At 43.7% G+C, this 22,010-nt stretch overlaps 1 protein-coding gene across 1 annotated transcript in view; it reads right to left on the bottom strand.

Moving 5' to 3' along the window:
• Window positions 1-7,386: 7,386 nt before the first annotated feature.
• LOC116223509 (attractin-like) overlaps window positions 7,387-22,010 on the bottom strand; it is a 49,673-nt gene continuing 35,049 nt past the window's right edge. Inside the window, exons 11-22 of the mRNA XM_042709811.1 lie at window positions 19,600-19,684; window positions 18,391-18,614; window positions 17,974-18,095; window positions 17,002-17,140; window positions 15,731-15,937; window positions 15,002-15,331; window positions 14,485-14,622; window positions 11,450-11,543; window positions 11,008-11,060; window positions 10,359-10,453; window positions 7,934-8,012; window positions 7,387-7,685 (exon numbers count right to left, since the gene is read on the bottom strand). Coding sequence (XP_042565745.1) covers window positions 7,414-7,685; window positions 7,934-8,012; window positions 10,359-10,453; window positions 11,008-11,060; window positions 11,450-11,543; window positions 14,485-14,622; window positions 15,002-15,331; window positions 15,731-15,937; window positions 17,002-17,140; window positions 17,974-18,095; window positions 18,391-18,614; window positions 19,600-19,684 — 1,838 coding nt within the window. The 3' untranslated portion in view covers window positions 7,387-7,413. The remainder of the gene's footprint in view (window positions 7,686-7,933; window positions 8,013-10,358; window positions 10,454-11,007; window positions 11,061-11,449; window positions 11,544-14,484; window positions 14,623-15,001; window positions 15,332-15,730; window positions 15,938-17,001; window positions 17,141-17,973; window positions 18,096-18,390; window positions 18,615-19,599; window positions 19,685-22,010) is intronic.

Genomic DNA, 22,010 nt, shown 5'->3' on the forward strand with positions numbered 1-22,010 from the left:
GACAGATGGGCTTATACTGACTTGGGAGACTAGGTAGAGGCATGAGTTGAATACCTTACTACGCACACATGAAATACCTAAATAAAATATATATCTGCATTCCTGTGTGTGGGAGTGAGATGAAAATTAAATAACGTTGTACCTGGTTTGTAATATTAACCTTCGATGCCCCGTAGACAAGGACACATCCTCCAAATAAACATGATTCAAGAATAACTCACTATTACTGAATGTATACCCAACCACACACACAAATTGAAATGTATCAGTTTGGGTCATTGCTAATTTTTTTCAGGATTGTAAATAAAGTGTGTGATTGAGCCTGACCAAGCTCTACTGATGTAAGACTGAAAAGCAAAGAATACTTTAGCAAGACAATATATATAATTTATACGCATGTGTTACATAGAATAATGTATATACAGTGCTGCTTGAAAGTATGTGAACCCCTTGATCCGTTTAGAGTTTTCCAGTTAGGCCAATTTGTTTTCTCTAATCCTGAGCAGTTATTGTCAATTAAATTCTCACGGTAATTGTCTCGCCTTACACATATCATAGTGGAGTTTCTCATTGGTTAAGAGCGCCCTCGTGTGAAATATTTTTATATTGCGACTGTGAGTGAACCTCCTGGAAACTGCACTTCAGATTTTCTCCCAGATAATATGGTATAGTATCTCCCAAGGGCGTAGGTTTGGTCTCAGCATTGGTAGGGACACCTATATTGATTATGGATTATGATATACATACACACATTATATACATGTACAGAGCGATACAGTATACAGTAATCCTCCATATCCCAGAATAGCCCTAAAACATAACGGGAACATTTCAAAAACGAGATCAGCTCAGAGTTGCTGAGGCAAAGAGGCTGTAAAGTTTATGACCACGGTGCTGCAGAGACACTCAGTACAGAGTTAAATATGAGTCGAGACGTCAGGATGGTGACTCAGGAGGAGTGTAAGAGCGAAGGGCACTTCTGAGACGCACACTGCAGAAGAACAGTTGCCAGACAACCATCACACCGCAACTAATTAAACATTAAATAAATTATAAATCTACACTATAAATTGTGGCAAGTTCATCTCTACAAACTTGGCCGTAGCCTCTACCCGCTGTAATGGCATTGTGAAAGACGGTGTGAGATACAGGTTAGGGTGCCACACAGTGATCTGAGCAAGAGCACTAAACAGTAACGGAGAGTGAGGGGTGGCTGGCGAGGTCCTGCCCACATCTCAGCTCTCTGAGCAGAGTGAGCCTCATAGGGGTCTGCTGAGAGGATCTCAACACTGGTTTAAAGCCATGTGTCTCAGCGTGTGTGTCTGTGTATAGGTGATGTATATGTGTGTATGTGTGTCATACGTGTGAGAGGGTGTACTACGTATACAGTGCCCTCCGCAATTACTGGCACCCCTAGTGAATATGAGCAAAACAGGCTATAAAAAAATATGTCTTTGCTGTTTATCCTCTTGGTCTTTCACTCAAAATATTCACAAAAATCTTACCTTTTCATTGAAGTAAAACTATTGAAAGAAAAAAAAAACTGTTGACATTAAATAAATATTTTTCCCCAAAACATGTGTGCCACAATTATTGGCACCCCTTAATTTAATGTTTTGTGCAGCCTCCCTTTGCCAAGATAACAGCATTGAGTCTTCTCCTATAATGCGTGATGAGGTTGGTGAACACATGGCACAGGATCTGAGACCATTCCTACATGCAGTATCTCTCCAGATCCTTCAGATTCTGAGGTCAACGTTTGTAGACTCGGCTTCAGCTCATCCCACAGATTTTCTATGGGGTTTAGGTCGGGGGACTGTGATGGCCATGGCAAAACCTTTATTCTGCGGTCAGTGAACCATTTTTGTGTTGATTTTGAGGTGTGCTTCGGATCATTGACCTGCTGGAAGGTCCAACCACAGCCCATTTTAAGCTTACTGGAGGGGGCTGTTAGGTTTTTATTTAATATCTGCTGGTTTTTGATGGAGTCCATGATACCATGTATCCTAACAAGATGTCCAGGGCCTTTGGAAGAAAAACAGCCCCACAACATCAAAGATCCGCCACCATACTTCACATTGGGTATGGGGGTCTTTTCTGTATGGCTATGTTTCTGTCTACGCCAAAACCACCTTTGATGTTTGTTGCCAAAAAGCTTTATTTTGGTCTCATCTGACCATATAACTCGGCCCCATTGAAAGTCTGACTTACATTTGGCAAACTGTAGGCGCTTTAGTTTGTAGTTGATTGACAGCAGAGGCTTTTTTCTGGCAACCCTACAAAACAACTTGTGGTGATGTAGGTGGCGTCTGATGGTAGTTTTGGAGACTTTCTGACCCCAAGACTCAACTCACCTCTACAATTCTCCAGCTGTGATCCTTGGAGATTCTTTTGCCAGTCAAACCATCCTCCTCACGGTGCGTGGGGTCAATGTACACACACGTCCGCTTCCAGGCTGATTCTTAACATCTCCTGTCGCTTTAAACTTCTTAATTATTTCCATGATAGTGGAAATGGGTATTTTCAACTCTTTAGAGATTTTCTTGTGTCCATTTCTTGATTTGTGCAGCTCCACAACTTTCTGTGGCACATCGTCACTGTGTTCTTGGGTCTTTCCCATAGTGATGAATGACTAATGGAATTTGGCCTGTCTCACCTCATATTTGTACGCCAGTGGAACAGGAAGTCATGGTTGACCTCTTAAGAGTTCCTTATCAAACAGGTGAACTTAAAAATGTAAAACATGACTGGAAATATACTTCAGTTAGATTTTAATTATAAGATTTTTCTAGGGGTGCCGATAATTGTGGCACACATGTTTTGGGGAAAAATGTTTATTTAATGTCAACAGTTTTTTTTTCTTTCAATAATTTTACTTCAATGAAAAGGTACGATTTTTGTGAATATTTTGAGTGAAAGACCAAGAGGATAAACAGCAAAGACATATTTTTTTATAGCCTGTTTTGCATATTCACTAGCGGTGCCAATAATTGCGGAGGGCACTGTATGTGGTGTGTGTGTGTGTGTGTGTGTGTGTGTGTTTAGCTAGAGCACAGGTAAACTAGAGTTCTCAGCCTGCCTCCCACCAGAGCCCCACACATAACCATCACTGACAGCTGTTCCAAACGGGGGAACCACTTTAAGCTCACCGTCAACATATGGCCATATTAACAAACTAAACACTGCCGCTGAAATAAAGCAACAACAACTCTGTTTTTCTCCATCGCAGAGGACATCCAGTCCCCTACCCAGCAAAAAAATGAATACAAAAAATAAGACGTAAGAGAAAACAAGTGATTGGTATTTAAGAAGGTTCTTGGATCCAGTTCCCAGCTTCCATGCTGGCTGGCTCTCCTGCCTCTTGGTGAGCTGCAGCCTGCCACGGCCCCAGACAGTCAACCAGGGACTACAGGGACTACAGGGACAGCAGGAGCTCCTAAATATGAATCAAGCATTTCAATATCTACCACGTTTGCACGCCTTTGGCAATATTTGTTCTTTTTTTTTCTCTAGCAATAACACCAATGTATACATGTAATGTATAAGAAATATGTCAAATATTTGTATGTAATATATGTCATGTGTGAGTTGTATTGTATGTCTAATCCATTACGTTCTATTCTATTCTATTACTATTACTGCAATGATTACAGTCATGGCAATAAAGCTTGAGCTGAGAACAATAAACAGACACTGTCTAGAGAGATAAGGGGACATATGTAGAGATACATGGAGACAGGTGTGAATGAAGATATACACACAATTGTGTCCCTGTTGGCTTTCCTCTCCATGCAACGTTTTTTGATTGGCGATAATAAGGCGACATTGTGTTATACTTAGGTGACATTGTGTTTGCATATTAATGGTTAAGCTAAGCGAAAGAAGCCACTCTGATCTTGAACTCCACGTGACTGGCTCTCGTTAGTATGATTATCTTGGCAATACCAAAATACAAATAATTACAAGGTTGCCAACCAATTTAAGTGTTGACTGCCTAAATTTTTTTTTGTGCTTGCATCCCTGTGTATGTGAGTAAGAGTGAGCGAGAAGACAGACACAGAGAGAGAGAGAGAGAGATATTTTATGCTGGGATAAAGTATCCAGCGTACAGCTGGACAGCTGGTCTTCTTATTGCACACGTACGAGTGGTTGTCCTTCGGACAGGCCTCATACTCCGCCACAGCACCCTGAAAACACACACACACACACACACACACACACACACACACACACACACACACACACACACACACTCCAACTATCTAGAGCTGTGCTGTGAGGGAAATTATGGAGAATGATGAATGACCGCATTGTAAGGTAACTACTGAATGACAAATGTTTTTTTACCTTCCACATCTTGTCCATGCTCTCACAAATACTTAGTTAATAGTTAAGCAGCCTACCCAGATAAACCACACATGTTAAAAGGTCCACTGTTATTCCTCTCTTGTTTGCTCGGTCTCCCAAACACACACACACACACACACACCCCTTTCTGTTGCTTGGCTAAAAAATGCTACATGAGAAGGTCTTACTGCATCAGTGGAGGGTATGCATGTGAGTGAGTGCAAACACACTCTCACGCACGTGTTCATACGCACACCCTGTGGCCTATCCAAACATTGTATGTGAAGGCCCGAATGTATTTCAGACGGACACATGCACAAACACACAAAGTCTCACCCTTACACACACACACACACAGCACCAGTTTCTCTTCGCCACATGTGAAGAAAAACAAAAACAGAGCTACTTCCAGTCAAAAACGTTCCCACATAACGCCTTCTCTTCCTTCCCCCTCACTCACTCTCTCCCTCCCTCCCTCCGTTTCTCGGATTTTCGGCATTTTTCTCTTTTCTTCTCTCCTTCCCCCTCCCCCTCTCTCTCTCTCCATTTTCACCCCAACACAACTATGCGTTTCAACTTAACATTCCTTTTCCACACAATCTCTCTCCCTCTAGCTGCCTTTGGAAGCAGAAATGAATAGCATCAAAAACCCATCACACACACACACACACAGACATCCCAAAACTGCAGTCACCGTCATGAAGACAGCGAGCAAGAGAGAGAGAGCGAGACAGAGAAAGAGAGAGGGGGAGAGTACGGAAAACAGCAAAATGACCAAGGAGGAAAAAGTTACCTTTCTGCAGATGGGCAGACTCCATGAGCGGATGGGGAGGGAGAGAGGGAGCGAGAGCGAGAAGGACAAGGAAGAAAAGCAGGGAGGAGGACAACCAAACACTAACCCTGAGTGCACCATTTCACCCCCGGCCGCTCGCCGTGTGTCTGTGTGCGCGCGTGTGTGTGTGTGTTTGACAACAGAGAAGGAGGAGAGGAGGAGGAGGGAGGAGAGGAGGAGAGAGGAGAGGAGGGGCAGGGGGAGGGGATGCAGGCCCAGTCAAATCACTTCAAGACCAGACACAGTTTTGGTAGAGAAGGACTACACTCATGCCAAGTTGTTTTGGATAACTTTTTCTTTCATACTATAGTTTATAGAAGTAAAATAGCTTTATACTTTATACTTGTTATGTACTACAAGTGCATAAGAGTAATACAACCAGTGCATGGAAATACATATGTATTATTAAAACTATATGATCATTGAAGTACATTCAATTGAAGATCATTGAAGTACACCAAATGCAATATCTGTTTAAGACCAGTGCATGGATATACATATGTATTATTAAAACTATATGATCATTGAAGTACATTACATTGAAGATCATTGAAGTACACCAAATGCAATTTTTTGTTTAAGAAAGCACCTATTGTAATCAGATGGATAGTATCTATGCAGAAGATCCCTGCCCTTGTATGGTAATTATCAATAAAAAATAATTAACAGCAATCATTAACACTAATCATATAACACTACGGCAGTGTTTCCCCTAGGTTTACAGCTTTTGGGGGGGGGGGGCTGCGGCAGGTGCACGGTGCACGGCGTGGCGTGGCCACCGACACAGACGCTTAAAGGAATCATGGTGTTCATGTGTTTCTTTTAATGACAGCAGTCAATATAACAACTAAACATCGGAACATGTCTTTTTATGACAATTATCCACAAAGTGTGCAGCTTTTGTCGCTGCAGTGGTGTATCTTTCTGGGCTTCTGGAAGAATTTTTTTTAAGATATTTGCGGCCTAAAATTCCTGATTTCGCAGGAGCTTTTCCAAAAAGTTGCGATGAAAGTTTTTATTTTTAGGTTTTTGTTGCAATGAAATTGGCGAAACAAGTGAAAGTTGCGATAAAAAGTTATGAATTGTCCTCTTTGTAATTATAATTGAGTTATTTGTTGAAAAATAATTGATTAATAAACAAACATTAATTCATCAAGAACAAAACGATTGAGAAATGGTCCTCTTAATAACCTCACCAATATGCCAAACAAAAGATTACCTGGACTACAAAAATGTAGAAAAATAGGCTTTACTTATCCACAACGAAGTGCACATGTCGGCATTACAAAAGGACCAGTACGACTGAATAAAATGTTATGAATGTCTCAGCCTTCATATGACGAAAAAAAACAAAAAAAACAGCCTGTGTCACTATGATCTGTCTCGTCATCTGACATCCTGCCTGTGTTTCTGCCGTTCTCATTGCTTATCAATCTGTTTTGCTATCCTTGTTTATTTATTTTATCCGTATAAGTGTTGATGTTCAATTTCATATATTAATTTAAAGTCGTCCAATTTCAAGTCATCCATTCTTCAACACTAGCTGCTACCTTGTCTTCAAACAGAAAGTAGAGTTAAATCTCCATTGCAACAGCTCTTGAGGGTTTGGCAAATAATCGGGTTTATTGCTTCCTTCATTATTCACAGCAAAATAAATCATTTTCGTTACATTTCATAGATTTATTACCAGACTCTATGTAAAAAGGGCCACGCACAACTCGCGGAAAATGATAAAAAATGGAAGCCAGATCTATTTCTGAATTTTCGGTGCGGACATTCTGTACGTACGTTCTGTTTCCAAGTCTGTTGTAGCCATTCTCATTGGGCCTCATTGTCGACCCTACCTAGGAAAAGATGTCTGCCGGATTCATGAACGCCTGGATATTAGTTTTTTAAAGCTTAAAAGTGTCCGTAGCTGTGCACTGATTCTTAAGCCCAATTCTGTCCGCTGGTGGGAGCGTGCTCACCTGTGTGTGCGCGCACGTGTCTGTGTGTGTGTGTTTGTGCGCATCGCGGCGGAACTCTGCCATGCGCGATACAGAGAGCAGAGAATTGTAAACGCGCGACCATGTAGAGACATAAATTACATGCCGTCGTGTAAATAAGATAAATAACATAAGGCTATTTATTTTGTTTAATAAAAGAACAAGCTATAGACCTGTTCTATAGGAAAGGTAACCTTAAATTACTTCCGTTGTGATCTGGCGCTTTATAGAAAATAAAATTGAACAAAATTAACTTGACCTTTCAGGGGGGGCGGGGGATAACGGTAGGGGAAACCCTGTACGGTAATCCATAAAGTAACTGTACAATCTTTCAAAGACGTTCTTCTTCGTTTCTGTTGCTACCTGTATCCTTATAGGCGAGGTGAAATTGCTAACGTAGACGAAGAAGGTGATGTTGGGGTTGCTACGGAAATCAAACTTCTTGTTGGAGAAGCTCTCCTTGAACTCCTTCAGGTTGCCAGGGGAGACGATATGGACCTCCTCTCCCGCTTGAGTACCAGCTGGAAGACAAAAAATGATGCGTTCAAGTAAGGTGTGTGAGAGAGAGAAAGATACAGAGACAGACAAACAGACAGACAGACAGAGAGAGATAATACTACTACAACACTACTACTATACTATAATTAAACATTTTGTACTCAGTTTTAGATCTAGATCTATCATCGGTCACTGCTGCCCTGAGTCCTGTTATGACAAAGTTTCCTAAACGCTGTAAACAGTGTTGGGACAGGTTGGGTTAAGGGGACACCTGCAAAGCTGGTGGCCCAGGTGATGTTGAGGTTGAAGTTTTTGGATGCCTTGACGAACATGCCCAGATCCCGATTTAGCTGAAAATGAAAACAAACAAACAAATAAAACAAACAAACAAGAAAATGCCATTTAAAAACCCCCAAAATGTACAAAGAAAATGTATATCTGAAAACATCCCCCCTCTTTCCTTGGATGTGGAGTTTAACTACAGCCGTCCACTAATCATCAGAATGTCCCCCAAACACACACACACCTCCACCCTTCACAGACCCTTAAAGTGTGTGGCATTTATGAGAGCTTGTGTGGCCTTTCAGTGACGATGATGAGTGTGTGTGTGTGTGTGGGGGGGCTGAAGGACAGCTGGGTCCCGCGGCACTGGTGGCCCTCCTCAGCACGAGAGGTGACCTCCAACCAGTGTTAATTTCGTTGACGAAAACTATGACGAAAAATATTCGTTAACGATCTTTTTCCCATGACTAAGACGAGACTAAGACGTGACGAAAACGGATCTTTATAAATAAAAACTATGACTAAATCTATTTTAACTTTCGTTGACGAGACGAGACGAAAATGTTGGTGGTTGACTCAGAGACCTTTCACACGAACGCGTTGGAATGCATTGATCCGTCAGGGTTGACAAAGGATGACGATGACGACACCCCATTCAAAGTTAATGGGGATCCGTCGCCCTTAATGGGGATCCGTCACTTTGAATGGGGTGTCGTCATCCTTTGCCGAACTGAATTGTGGCTCCGTTCAGTTCCGCAAAGGATGACGTAACCCCATTCAAAGTGAATGGGGATCCGTCAACCCTGACGGATCAACGCATTCCAACGCGTACGTGTGAAAGGTGTCTTAACGGATCAACGCATTCCAACGCAAAGGTGTGAATGCTCTGTAAGTCACAATTGTTTTTTTTTCTAAACTTGTATGCACATCATTGGTTGAATGTTGCCCGGTCCTGTATCTATCCCTCCTCCACTCCCTGAGATGCCCCCAGACATGCACGTGACGCCCTAACAAACGTTATGATGGCTGAAGTTCAAGCACTCGGTACTGAAAGAAAAATAAGAATAGATATCTGGACAGTCTTCAATTATAACTTGACAGAAAATAAAACACAATGCACCGCAATAACCGGAGAGAAACCTTGTGGCTTCAAAATAGGTGAGAAGAACACAACAAGAGGCCCCTGAAAGCGCACAAGACAACCCTGCCATTTATGCAAAGGTAAATTAGCTAGTAACTGTCAATGATAATTAGCTAATTTTAACTAGTTATTAGAATATATTAGCCAACGTTAAGTTAACTTCAAAGGGGCAGTCGAGTGTATAGGTTGTGTCAGCTTGGATAACTAGCAAGTCATTTTCGACTGAAACCTCCCGTTTGGCTAGGCAAATGAGTTCCAAAACGTTTAGCTAGCTAACGTTAGCTAACTATGAGGTAGCATAGCTAAGTTATACTAGCTATCGATAACTAGCTAGTAAACGCATTGCAGAATGGACTATAGAACAGGCCATGCATGACATTAATCAAGAAAAAATAAATGAATATGTGATTGGTTTACATATCCTTGTTTATTTATGCAATTGTTATTATCATTGGCACTACTTTCAACTCTCAAACTATCCGTCTAGCTAAATATGTAGGTTATCAGATTGCACAGCAATTCATATGGAGGATATGTGGTTGATTTAACTAAGGCCAGGTAGGCATAGTAGTTGTATTGTGATATCACATCATTTGAAGTGAAATTGATATTCTCTTATATTTTAATGATAATACTGTTAATTAAGTATTGCCTTAAAATTATTATTTACATTGAATTCATTGGAATTCAGCTGTAGGCATATACTAGGAGATCTGTATCTTAGAGACTAATTGCATCCACAGTTTAAGTACTGCAAGGTTGACTATTATGCAGTTTTAGACACAACACAAGGGGTCCCCGGGCCTGAGAAGGTAAGGAAAGGAGTTTAATATGGACTTTTAAATGTGACTAAAACTAGACTAAAATGTAATGAGACTTCGTCGACTAAAACTAGACTAAAATCTTCTGAGGTTTCGTCGACGAAAACTAGACTAAAACTAAGGAGGATAAAAATGATTAAAAGTGACTAAAACTAATATGCATTTTCGTCTAAAGACTAAGACTAAATCTAAAATAGCTGCCAAAATGAACACTGCCTCCAACTCAGGCGTCGTCTCAGGACACGTCTGCCGTCCCAGAAGTGTGTGTGTGTGTGTGTGCGCGTGTGTCAGAGAGACTCACGTATGAGTCTCATTGGGTTTGTGTACTTATACTGTATGTTAAAGTGTTTGTGTGAGTGTGTGTGTTTATACATTAATGTGTGTGTGTTTGTGTGTGTGTGTGTGTGTGTGTGTGTGTGTGTGTTTTTCTAGCTGAGTGATGGGAGCCTTACCTTCTCAGGGGTGAAAGCAAAGTTGATGGCGGTGTAGTAGCGGTCATCCTCCTGTGACAGGCTGAAGGTGAACTGGTAATCAATCAGCAGAGTGTCTGTCAGAGAGAGAGGGGTGCAGTGAGCGGCGAGAGAGAGAGAGAGAGAGAGAGAGAGAGAGAGAGAAAGAGATAGACAGACGGGGGCAGTGAGATGAAGATAATGTAAAGAGAGTGCGTGTGTGTGTGTGTGTAGAGTGAGAAAGAGAGAGTGTGTATGAGAGAGTGAGGTAGGGTGTGAGTAAGCAATAATCTGTGTTTCTTAAAGAATGAGGGTGTGTGCAAGTGTCCATGAGGGACTGAGTCACAGTGTGTGTGTATGAGAGAAAGTGAGACCAGTTGATAAAGAGAGGAACAAGACTGTGTGTGTGTGTGTGTGTGTGTGTGTGTGTGTGTGTGTGTGTGTGTGTGTGTGTGTGTGTGTGTGTGTGTGTGTGTGTGTGTGTGTATATGTGCAAGCAACTGCATATGAGTGTGTGTGTGCATGCGTGTGGATATGGGTGTGTGTGTGTGTATGCATGTGTGTGCATATGAGTGTGTGTGTGTGTAATGAGCATTTGTTAAGGTCAGACACCAGTGTAGTCTCTCTCTTCTCTGAGTGTGCCTTCACTTACAGTAGCATGTGCTCTTGAGTGGGTTGCCTTGGTAACGATTCTCAACATCACACCTGAGAGAGACAGGAAGGGAGGGTGGGAGTTTGGGTGGGGGGCATAGATGGAGATTGAGTGCTTGAAGAAAAGCTATTTCACTTACAAAGTCTAAAAGCCTTAACACTCTTATAGCCACTCATGAGAGATAGCAGACCAGAGAGAAGAGGCAGAGACAGACAAAAACAAGTGAAGAGAGAACGGGATGGATGGAGGAAGAGATAGAGAGAGAGAGAAAAGGACAGAAGGGAGAGAGATGGAGAGTCAGATGGAGAGAGAGAGAACGAGAGAGAGACAGAGAGAGAGAGAGAGAGAGTGACACTGAGAGAAATGGGAAGGGAGCGAGTGAAATGGATAGTCAGAGAGAAAATGAAAGAGAGAAGGAGAGGTGAACAAGTGTGTCACTCACTGATTGCATCGGTCTCCTTTGATGCCTTTCGTGGTGCAGAAGCATTTGCCGTTGCCAGAGTTGCACATGCTGGCGTGACCGTTACATTTACAGGCTGGGGGGGGGGGGGGCAACACAAACAGATTTAGAAAACAAATGAAACACAAGAAAGAGAAAGAGTATAAGAGAGAGAGAGAGAGAGAGAGAGAGACAGAGTATAAGAGAAAGAGAGAGGGAGAGACAGTCGAGACTGAAACATGTAATTCTACACATATAGATACAGCACCGACACATATGACTGAATACATTCAAAATAATTTGCAGCAATTCCATTTGTTAGTCAGATGTAAATGTTTTGATGTAAACGGTGTCTTTCATCTTCGTTACAGTGGTCTCACATCATCACGCAAGCGCTAACAACGCTAGGTCAGCAGGATCAGGGCCGGAATAAGACATTTTGAGGCCTGGGGCTAATTACCAGGATGAGGCCCCTATATCGCCCCGACGCACATCATGACACGCGCACAAACCCACTGTGCACTGACACATCAGTGCTTTAAAGTCCACAGAACCACTCTATAAATATGATCAGTTTAAAGTGAAGGGCCCGGTATAATTAATCAGAATATGCCATAGTCAATAATTCAATGATATTATACCTAGTTATAATTGTTACTTTTATTTGGATTTAACTAGCATGTAAACAGTTCCTGGGTGAATATACTTGATTTTGACCAGGGGAGTGAGGTGCGACATTGGTCTCACCTCCCCCCCAGGTCGAGACAAAGAACCCTGCACCCATGGCCCATTTGAATAGACGGTAACACCCCTTAGATATCAGTGTATTTAACAGACTGTTCCTCAAGGAATAAGTGAGACGAGTCTGAGGTGAAGCTATGAGTGGACGTTCTGGCTTTGTCTCCCTTGGTTGGCCACCACTGTATAAGATTAAAACCTGGATCTTGACTGACTAAAACCTAAGACTGAATCTTCAATATATGGTATAAATTATATCCCATCAAAAGCCAGGGACAAAATGTGTGTAGTAGGCTACACTGTAGACAATAATAAACCAATAATGTAAATGTATAGCCTACATATTTCCATTTATTCAAAAGCAAAAACAAGGCTAAATAGCCAGGGAATGACCATTATAGGTTACTCAAAAACCCAAACACAAGAAGGCAGACAGTCAGATATACAGTGCAACATCTCCAGGGTGGAAAGCATTTGAATTAGCTTACATACAAACAAGCTATTTAAAAAATGTTGAGTGTTGAGTGCTGAGTGTTGGCCTAACATAGAACAAACATGTGACTCACCATCACCATCATCACATCAGTGATATTAAAAGGCCCGTTTTCTGCTCTTTCTCAATGCAAACTCATCAATTAGCTCTTCAAAGTCCAGTTAGCGCAGTATATCATGGTCTATTGACATTAAAGTCAAATTGTTCAGTCTGTCCTCGCACATTGATGTCCTCAGTCTATGCTTAATAATTCCTAATTTGGAGAATGACCTCTCCCCACTGGCATTACTAACGGGCAATGTAAGGTAAATCCTCAGCGCTATGTCCACATTTGGGAAAACACTTTGAAGATGCCCCTCCCGTATTAATGAAATTGAAAAAATCGCACAGAATGCAAGGCTACGTTCTGACAAAAACTTTATTACTGCCACAATTCTCATCAGTACTTCTCGCCAGTAACTAGCCTCATCTCTGAATTGATCCAGCAGCTCCGCATCTATCCCAAGCACCTGCGTGCGCGCAAGCCAAGTGAGCCTGGCATTTCGGTGCGACTGGCCTGCTTCATGCATCTCCACCTGTTCAACAGAATGCTTCCAATCGGAATAACCAGAATGAGTGAAAGCGGATGATCCATCGCCAAATAGTTTACAAAAAAAAACAATACACATTCCCAGTGGATGGGGAGTACACGAGCCATTCTTTTGGAACTTTTTCTCTATTTCGCAGTGTGCGGGTGAACAATGTTTTGCTTAGACATCGTTTCTGACTTTTGTACGTCCTTTCCGAAGCAGAAAAATCTGCATCTTTATTCTGACACAGTGTGGGTGCCATAACTCCTTTCCCGACCCAGTAGGACCGAACCGCCTCGTTACCTCCCCAACATGCAACATCTCTAGATATTTCTGTCTCCGCCACTGCCTCGGAATCAGCGCTACCTAGGTCCTCTGGTTCATCTCTGCACACTTGTGATTGTGAACTAGTACCTGGCTCTTCTCCATAACCATCAGTTGTGTCAGCAGAGATTGTACTGGCAGTTGGTTGGTCAGTGCTGGGAGAGGTAGCCGCAGCAGCAGGCTGACTAGCCGGCGGATTTGTTGCAGCACTCCATATATTTGTTACATTTGGAGTCTTCTTTAGTAATTCTGACACTCTCATGTTTTAGAGCTTGTAATTTTCTTCTTTTGGCCCCACTCTCGTGCTTTCTTTGACCGGACATTTTCGCGCATTATTTTTGTTTTCACTCTGAATTTTTCTAACGTAATGCGCGGTGACGTTGACTCACTCGACATCGGGCAACCTGAGGCCCCCTGGTGGCGAGGCCCAGGGCTGCAGCCCCTAAAGCCCATTGTCTTAATCCGGCCCTGAGCAGGATGCTGTGATTAAGGCAGGTACGCCAAGCTACACCTGCCAGAGCTGGCCTGATAATCCACTGCAAGGAGACTCAGGCTGCCGCCCCCACACAAAGCTCCAATCAGAGGGCCTTCGCCAAGGGCCGCCTCTGAGGGCCACATGGGGACCGAGTTAAGACAAACTCATTAGTCTCTCCAGGAGCATAGCCTCTGCACAAACAGCTACGGAGCTCACCTTGCCTTTGTATTATCTAACTAGAGGGTTTTCAACTTAAGGTGGCCTATTTTTAGAGGGTATGTGTGGGTATGGATTTGAGGATATATGACAACTAAAAAGATTGGTTTAGTTATGAAGGCTGATGTGTTTTTATGTACTAAAGTTATACAGTCAGGACTAAAGACTAGTCGTCAGAAACAATCCCCAAATAGGCAACACACACACACACACACACACTTACGTTGGCAGGATCCACCATTTGTGGGGTCTCCAAAGTACCCGGCGATACAGCTTTCACAGTGCCGTCCAGATGTGAGGTCTTCACACCTCTCACACACACTCTCGTTCACACATTGGCTGTGGCCGTTACACTGGCACGCTGCACAGGACAAAAGAACACGTTAAGGTACAGCTGTGAGTGTGTCTCTTTCCTTCTTTCTTTCTTTCTCTCTCTTTGTCTCTCTCTCTCTCTCTCTGTGTTTGTGTGTGTGTGTCTGTGTGTGTGTGTGTGTGTGTGTTTTGGACAGCATTATGCTGTTGGCTGTATTAGGAATGTGTGTATATGAGTATGAATGATACAAATTGTATGTAAATGTATTTTTTGTGCCTGAGTGTGTGTTGTGGTTGAACCAATTGCAAACTCTGTCTATATTCTCTAAGTGTGTGTGTGTATGTGTAATGTTTGAGCCAACTGCACACTGTCTATATACTCTACGGATGTGTGTGTGCGTGTGTGTGTGTGTGTGTGTGTGTCTAACCTGGACACTGTATGAAGGACCAGTTGTATCTGTTGTCCAGGGGGCACATAGAGGCGTTGATGATTGGCGGCAGCGGGAGGGTGCGGCCAGAGGGGGTGGGGCTTGAGGAGGGGGCGGGCAGGAGCGTCTGCATTGGTCCGCGGTACGAGCCCTCGATGCACTGGCCCTTTCCCGTGTTGTTGGGGTGAGTGCACCAGCCACAGCCTGGCTGATCCAAACACAGACCGCACGTCCGGTAGCCAGAACAGTTCTCCGCTGGAATACACACACGGGCGCGCGCGTGCGCGCACACACACACACACACACACACAGACATTAGAGCTGCATAATCTTCAAATTCAAGCAGCACTTAAAAGGCTGTACAATTTAAAAACTGATTGAAGTTGTTGAAAGCAGATTGAGAAATGATATATCCTTCTTGTAATGAAACAATCAGACTGCTGCTTCTTAGATAGAAATTAAGAAAAACAGAGATCAGTCAAATTCAGTTGATACAAAATGTCAGCACACTCTGAGATAACTGAGAAGTACTGGACTAGCAGATAGATACAAAGGTGGAGACACAGGAAAGTCATCAGACAAGCGCATGCACACGCACACACGAACACGCACACGCACACAAACACAGACTCTATCTCTCTCTCTCTCTCTCTCACCCACACAAACACACAGACTCACTCTCTCCTCTCTCTCTCTCTCTCTCTCTCCCTCTCACTCACTCATACACTCACACACACTCAAGAGACTCACGTTGGCAATTGTTGGTGGTGTACCACTCCATGCACTGTCCGTAGGGGAAGGAGGCGACGTAGGCGTTGGAGTCGACGCACTGACGCATGCTGCTGCACCACATGCACTCAGAGTTGGTGTTGGTGCACTCACTGCAGGTGGAGCGCAGCGCACACAGGGTACGGCACGCCTTCGAAATGTGGTTCGCTACAGAGAGAGAGGGAGAGAGAGGGAAAAAGGGGGGGTTGGAGGGGAAGAGAGAGAGAGAGAGAGAAGGACAGAGAGAGAAAGAGAGAGAGATTATAAAAGGTTCTGTTTAATCATGTTCTTCTACATGTAGCTTTTATGAGACGACTAGTTCATAATTAATTCTTTATCTGCCTGGAGAAAGAGGGAATAAGGGGAGAGACATACAGAGAGAGAGAGAGAGAGGTGTGTGTTTTGGAGATGTGTATATGTGACTTTGTGAGAGTGACACTTGTTTGTCTCCCGGCTGCTACAGCTGCCGCTTAGAGCTCAATTCGTCCGGCCCTTTGACAGACCAAACAAGTAGGACTTAGCTCCCCCTTCATCTGTGACATCTGCTCAACGAGGCGCTACACGAGGAGTTCACCATTAGTGTCCACGGCAAGAGCGTGTCAACAGGGGCCAAGGTAAAAAGCACACCCTCACCAGAATTCATGTCAAGAGCTGGTCTCTGCTCTCTCTAATGCTGAGGCCTGACACACACTTATCTACACTCAGTGGCGTGTATGTGTGTATGTGTGTGTGTGTGTGTGTGTGTGTGTGTGTGTGTGTTTGCACTGACTGCAGGCTCTCAACACAGGGCCATTAAGTGTGATGCTACAGCAAAGGTCACTGAAATCTGGCCTGTGAAACGTTTGAATGTTTGGCTGGGCTCACAGCTCTAACACCATGTACACATAAGAGAGTAAGCGTCTTAAACACACCAGAGCCCTGGTAATTGTGGAGTGATCTAAAAGCGCGGCTTTGGCATCTGACTGCACTGATCCCTGGCTGCCTGTGCCTGCAGACTGGCAAAGTGTGGGCAGGAAATCCTGGGCATGTGCTCGACAAAGGCCTCGGAGGAACACTATAAGCCATGTGTGTGTGTGTGTGTGTGTGTACATTTATCCAATCATGCCAAGGGCTTTTACCATTTAGCGCGGGTGCTAATCAGGGCTAAATATTCGATTTCCTGTTGTGTTCTAAAGTATCTGTGACCTAAATGAGCCATGGATTCAGCGTGGGTGTTCTAAAGTGTTGGTTACCAGACAGGGTGATGCACTCCTGGTTCCTGTGTTCCCATTGGCAGTTCTGGTCTGTGGCACAGCTCATGCAGCTGGTCTTCTTATTGCACACGTACGAGTGGTTGTCCTTCGGACAGGCCTCATACTCCGCCACAGCACCCTGAAAACACACACACACACACACACACACTATAGTCGTGTCTGGCATACACCAAAATCTAAACGATGCAAATAGTAATTTAGCACAGCCTCCAGAACAGTACAATGGCCAGGATTGGGATGGCAACTTTGGAAATGTGACAGTGTACAGATTTCTTAAAATGTAATAAGTAATCATAATATTTGAATTACTTCATCAAAGTAATGTATATATTTTGTAATTTAATTACTTAACATTATATAACAGTAGACCCATATGTAATGCCAAGGAGGAACCTTAGTAGAGGCCTGGTACTGGAGATCAGTATGAGGGACCAATGTAATATTATTTCTGCACAAAAAATGTAAGGCATGTAAGGCTGCTTTAATGAAGTGCTGGGCCGCTGGTGGGTCACCTTTCTTACATGCGTCACCCCTACTCTATGTGCCTAACAAAGGGGCTTATTACTGAGCGTGCCCACTGAGTGCCCACTGAGAGTGCCCACTGAGAGTGCCCACTGAGAGTGCCCACTGAGAAGGTTGGCTCACAGGTGGAGCCCACTCTAATAATTAGACTTTGTCAGAACTAAAACTTCGGCTTTGTGATCAGCTTCGGGTCTGGCAGCTAGTTTTGGGAATGACGTAGAGATGTGGCGATATTCAACAAGATACACATCAGATCATCCGTGTTCAGATTCTAGTTGTGCCTTGTTTCGGTGTGTGTGTGTGTGTGTGTGTGTGTGTGTGTCTCTGTGTGTGTCTATCTCTGTGTGTGTGTGTGTCTCTGTGTGCGTCTCTGTGTGTGTGTGTGTGTGTGTTGCCCTGAGCACAGTTGTGTGTTAGATGGTGTCTCACCGCGGCAGAGGTGCAGTTGCTGCCGTAGGACACACACTGATCTGAGCACCACTGGCAGCCGTTGGTGTTCACTGTGCAGCTGTAGCAGTCTGAGTACTGGTTACACGTGGAGTTATCAGCATCTGGGACAAATAACACACAATATTACACACACACACACACTAGTATTCATAGCCTGCCTACAAATGACAATCCCTTTCAATAAAGATAAATAGTAAGTGTGTATTCATACAGTTATACTACCATAATGTAGATCAAACCCAACCTTTAAATTGTATATCATACAGAATGAACACTGTGATCGAGACCATCACCTTGAACTACACATATTCAACTTATGATTAATGATTAAAGACACACATTCAAAGAAACACACACACACACACACACAGAGCGAGAGAGAGTCGAGTTCCTCACAGGTCCTGGGTGTTAAGCAGGTGTTAAGCAGGTCGTCCTCCTGGGATGGCACCGCCGTCTCCCAGGGTAGGCATGCTTTGGTGGTGGCGTTCCACACACAGTGCAGCCCCGAGGAGGTGAACGTGCACTCGTCTCTGCCGCGGAACGCCGCACAACTCACCGGAGAGAACCGCAGAACGTCTCTCAGCAGGAGGCTGTTAAAGCCTCCAAACACATACATCATACTGAGGGGGGAGAGAGAGAGAGAATTTGTTAAACAATGTTTAAACCTCAGTCGTTTTGCCTGCTCAATGAGTACACTTTTTGTTGAAATAATTAATGAAAAATAATTGATTAATGAATTATGTGCATTGATTTGTATTGAGAGACTGAAATAAACAGAGAAAGAGAGAGAGAGAGAGAGAGAGAGAGAAAAGGAAAGTGAATGAGCGTTAGGGAAGGAATAGTGTGCAGGACACTGGTACCACGAGATCCAAGGACAAATATTCAGGTCTGAAAGGTAGGTAGGACAATAACCTGACAAGATGTATTCAATGATTTATGGGCTGGGTTGGATTTCATCACATTTTAAGCCAAACACTCAGAAATATCCGCTTCCAACTGGGTGCAAGCAGAAGCAACCCTGGGACAAAAACATTGTTTTTTTTTCTAATCAGTTTCTGATAGTAAATCCGTTACATTTTAGGCTGTCAATGAGATTCATGAGTTTGGCTTTTTCAGAATCTACAAATGAAGCTGATTACACACCAATTATCACCGCGATGAGATTATTCTACATCGACAGCCAATTAGACAGAGACAAGAAAAATCCATAATTTTTTAATCACACTGTTGCCTTTGATGTTCCTCATGAAGAACGCGAACCGTTTCCGTCACGTGGCTAATCGTGTCACGCAAACTGCCAGCAACTCCACTGCCTGATCGGAACAATGCAGGGCGGACTTGTGACCCGAGACGCTCCTCAGATGGCAGACCCCGCTGATGTGCCCCTGCCCCTGGATCTGATCCAGAGTGGGCACAGACTCGGTTCCTTCTCCTTCAACTCCAGCCAAGGACAGGGACCCTGGCTGTCTGTGCCACCAACTGTGATGGCCTGGAGGGATATGGTAGCTCTGTGTGATGATCTGAGTGTGTGTGTGTGTGTTTGTGATTGTGTGTGAGAGAGACAGAGAGAGAGAGAGAGAGAGAGAGGAGGAGGAATGGGGTTACCTGTTGCTGTAGACAGCAGAGTGCCCGAAGCGGTTCACGTCATGGTGCAGATCAGGCCTGGGCAAGATGGACCACTCATCACATGCTACAGAGAGAGAGAGAGAGAGAGATAGATAGAGAGAGATGGAAAGAGAGAGAGAGAGATGGAAAGAGAGAGAGAGAGATGGAGAGGGTGGTTTAGGAAGGAATAAGAGATGCCAAAAAGACAAGGAGAATTCAAGGGAATGAGTAGAAGAGAAAGCAAATAGGGAAGAGAGGAAGGGAAGATGGAGAACAAGGGAGGGAGAAGGAGGGTTCAACCAATGGTTAGAATATTTTCACAAAATCATCCTCCTATCTGACTACACTGAACAGAGCAGCTCAAACAGCTCCTCCAACGGTCTGCCAGCTCATTAAAATCAGTTGTACTTATTAGGGCCGGATAATTAGTGATAAGCTTCGGGGGCTGCAGGAATCTAATTACAGCGCTCGCACAGAGGACTGAGGAAGGAGGAAGTCTCTTACGGAGCGGAGCCAGAAGACTGGCACTTCCTGATGACAGAATTAGCCCCCGTGTCATCAGCACTCGACTGCTGTCATCTCGGGCTCATTAATTGTTAAAGGGAAACTTAAATGTCTCTTTTAATTTTATAAAGAAGAACTTCTTAAACGCAGTCCTCAACAGTCACCTTAAAAGCCTGATTCGATTCTGAATTAATTGCATTTGTGCTGCATATGAACACCTTCCATAAATCATTTCCCGACTAGTTTTCATTGAAAGAGTACGGGCCTGCAAGCAGATGTAGAATAACACCAAAGGCAAACTCAAGGGGCTCTCAAATGCTCTCCTCAAACAGAGGAGCAGTAATTATGTCAAATGCTGGCTCCTAAATATGAATGGAGTCGTTTCATTTTTAGCTTTAGGCGTTAGACGAAAGCGAGTGGTTGTGACGGACGAATCTGCAGCACTTCAAAACCACAAGACCTCTCAGAAATCATTCCCTTCCTGGGAGACCGACACGGGAGGCTGATGACCAAACCGACTCCAGACGAGGAGACAGAGGTTTCCTCCCTCTCTGCCACTAGGAATGGGCGGGGAAGCATAAATCAACATCACATCAACTCCACATATTCATCCGTTTAGGGACCTCTTTTTCCCCCAGCCACACTGGCGTCTGTCAGTGCTAGTAGCATTACTGAACAGCATTTCTTCTGATTTCCTTCTCATCCACTGCCATCACACCAGACTGTGCCCAGGCAAGAGCTCCCTACCGAGGATCAAACCAGCTGCAGGATCTTACCTGTGCAGTCCTGGCAGCCAGCGAAAGCTTACATCACGGAACCATTAGTGTGCGAGTGAGTTTGAGTGGAGGCCTTGTGTATATGTGTGTGTGTGTGTGTGTGTGTGTGGGGGGGGGGTATAAAAAGACCCGATTTTGTGCCTCCTTCCACACCCACTCCCCATTCACAGGGGTTCTTGTTTTCTATAATTCAATTAAATGTTATTTCCTTTTGGTGATCCAATTGACATCAATTCTTCGTAATAAGCTGTGAAGAACCCTTTAGGGTGTATCTCGCAAGCACTTCCCTCCCAGATGTGAGATACAAAGCATCCTACACATCTCACACAAACAACTTGTTATCACACAGCTGCAAGCCTTTATCTCACACACGCATCTCCTTATCTGCCATCTGTGACGTCGCACAGCGGTAGGACCTCTCATCAGGTTTTTTTTTTTTTTTTATCTATTTGGTTTCAATCAGAAGAGAGATCACGAGCACGCTAGCACTCCTCCACGATAAAAATAAAACTCGTAGTGGTCTGAGGGGAGAGGAGGGCTAGACTCTTGGGGCCTCATTTACTAACAGGATTGCGCCCATTTCAGGCGTAAAATAGCGGGTAAAGACATAAAACCCTATTTCCAAAGGAGGCGCACCTGAGTAAAAGCGCAGATTACCGCTGCTAGGAAGTGGGTGTGGGAAAGTGGGTGTTCGTCGCAAAGAGATGGGAGGAGATGCGTAAAGTGCGCCTAATTATGTATTAGTAACGAAACAACGTGTTTTAGCATGACATATCAGCTGCTAAATTAAAACTATGTGCCTGCGAGAAATTTGAAAAATGTTTAGATTTGATAAATCATTTAATATAGGCATACAAACAAATAGAATTACAAACTGTACCACCAGCTAGCTGTTCGGGAAAAGTTCGGCCACGTCTTACCCAGAATCGCCGTTCATTGTATGGTTTAAACGGTATTTCATAGTTCAAGCACACCGAGTACAGTGCACACCTTCTGCGTAGGAGTAACGCGTATCTATTCAGGAAAAGTACTTGTACTCGAAGCACACTAACTAAACTACCGGTAAGTAAATTGTAGAGACAGAGCAGCATATTCATTTCACCTTCCATGTTTATTTTGATGTTATAGCCT

This window comes from Clupea harengus, chromosome 14 (genome assembly GCF_900700415.2).
Source record: "Clupea harengus chromosome 14, Ch_v2.0.2, whole genome shotgun sequence".
Taxonomy (NCBI): Eukaryota; Metazoa; Chordata; class Actinopteri; order Clupeiformes; family Clupeidae; genus Clupea; species Clupea harengus.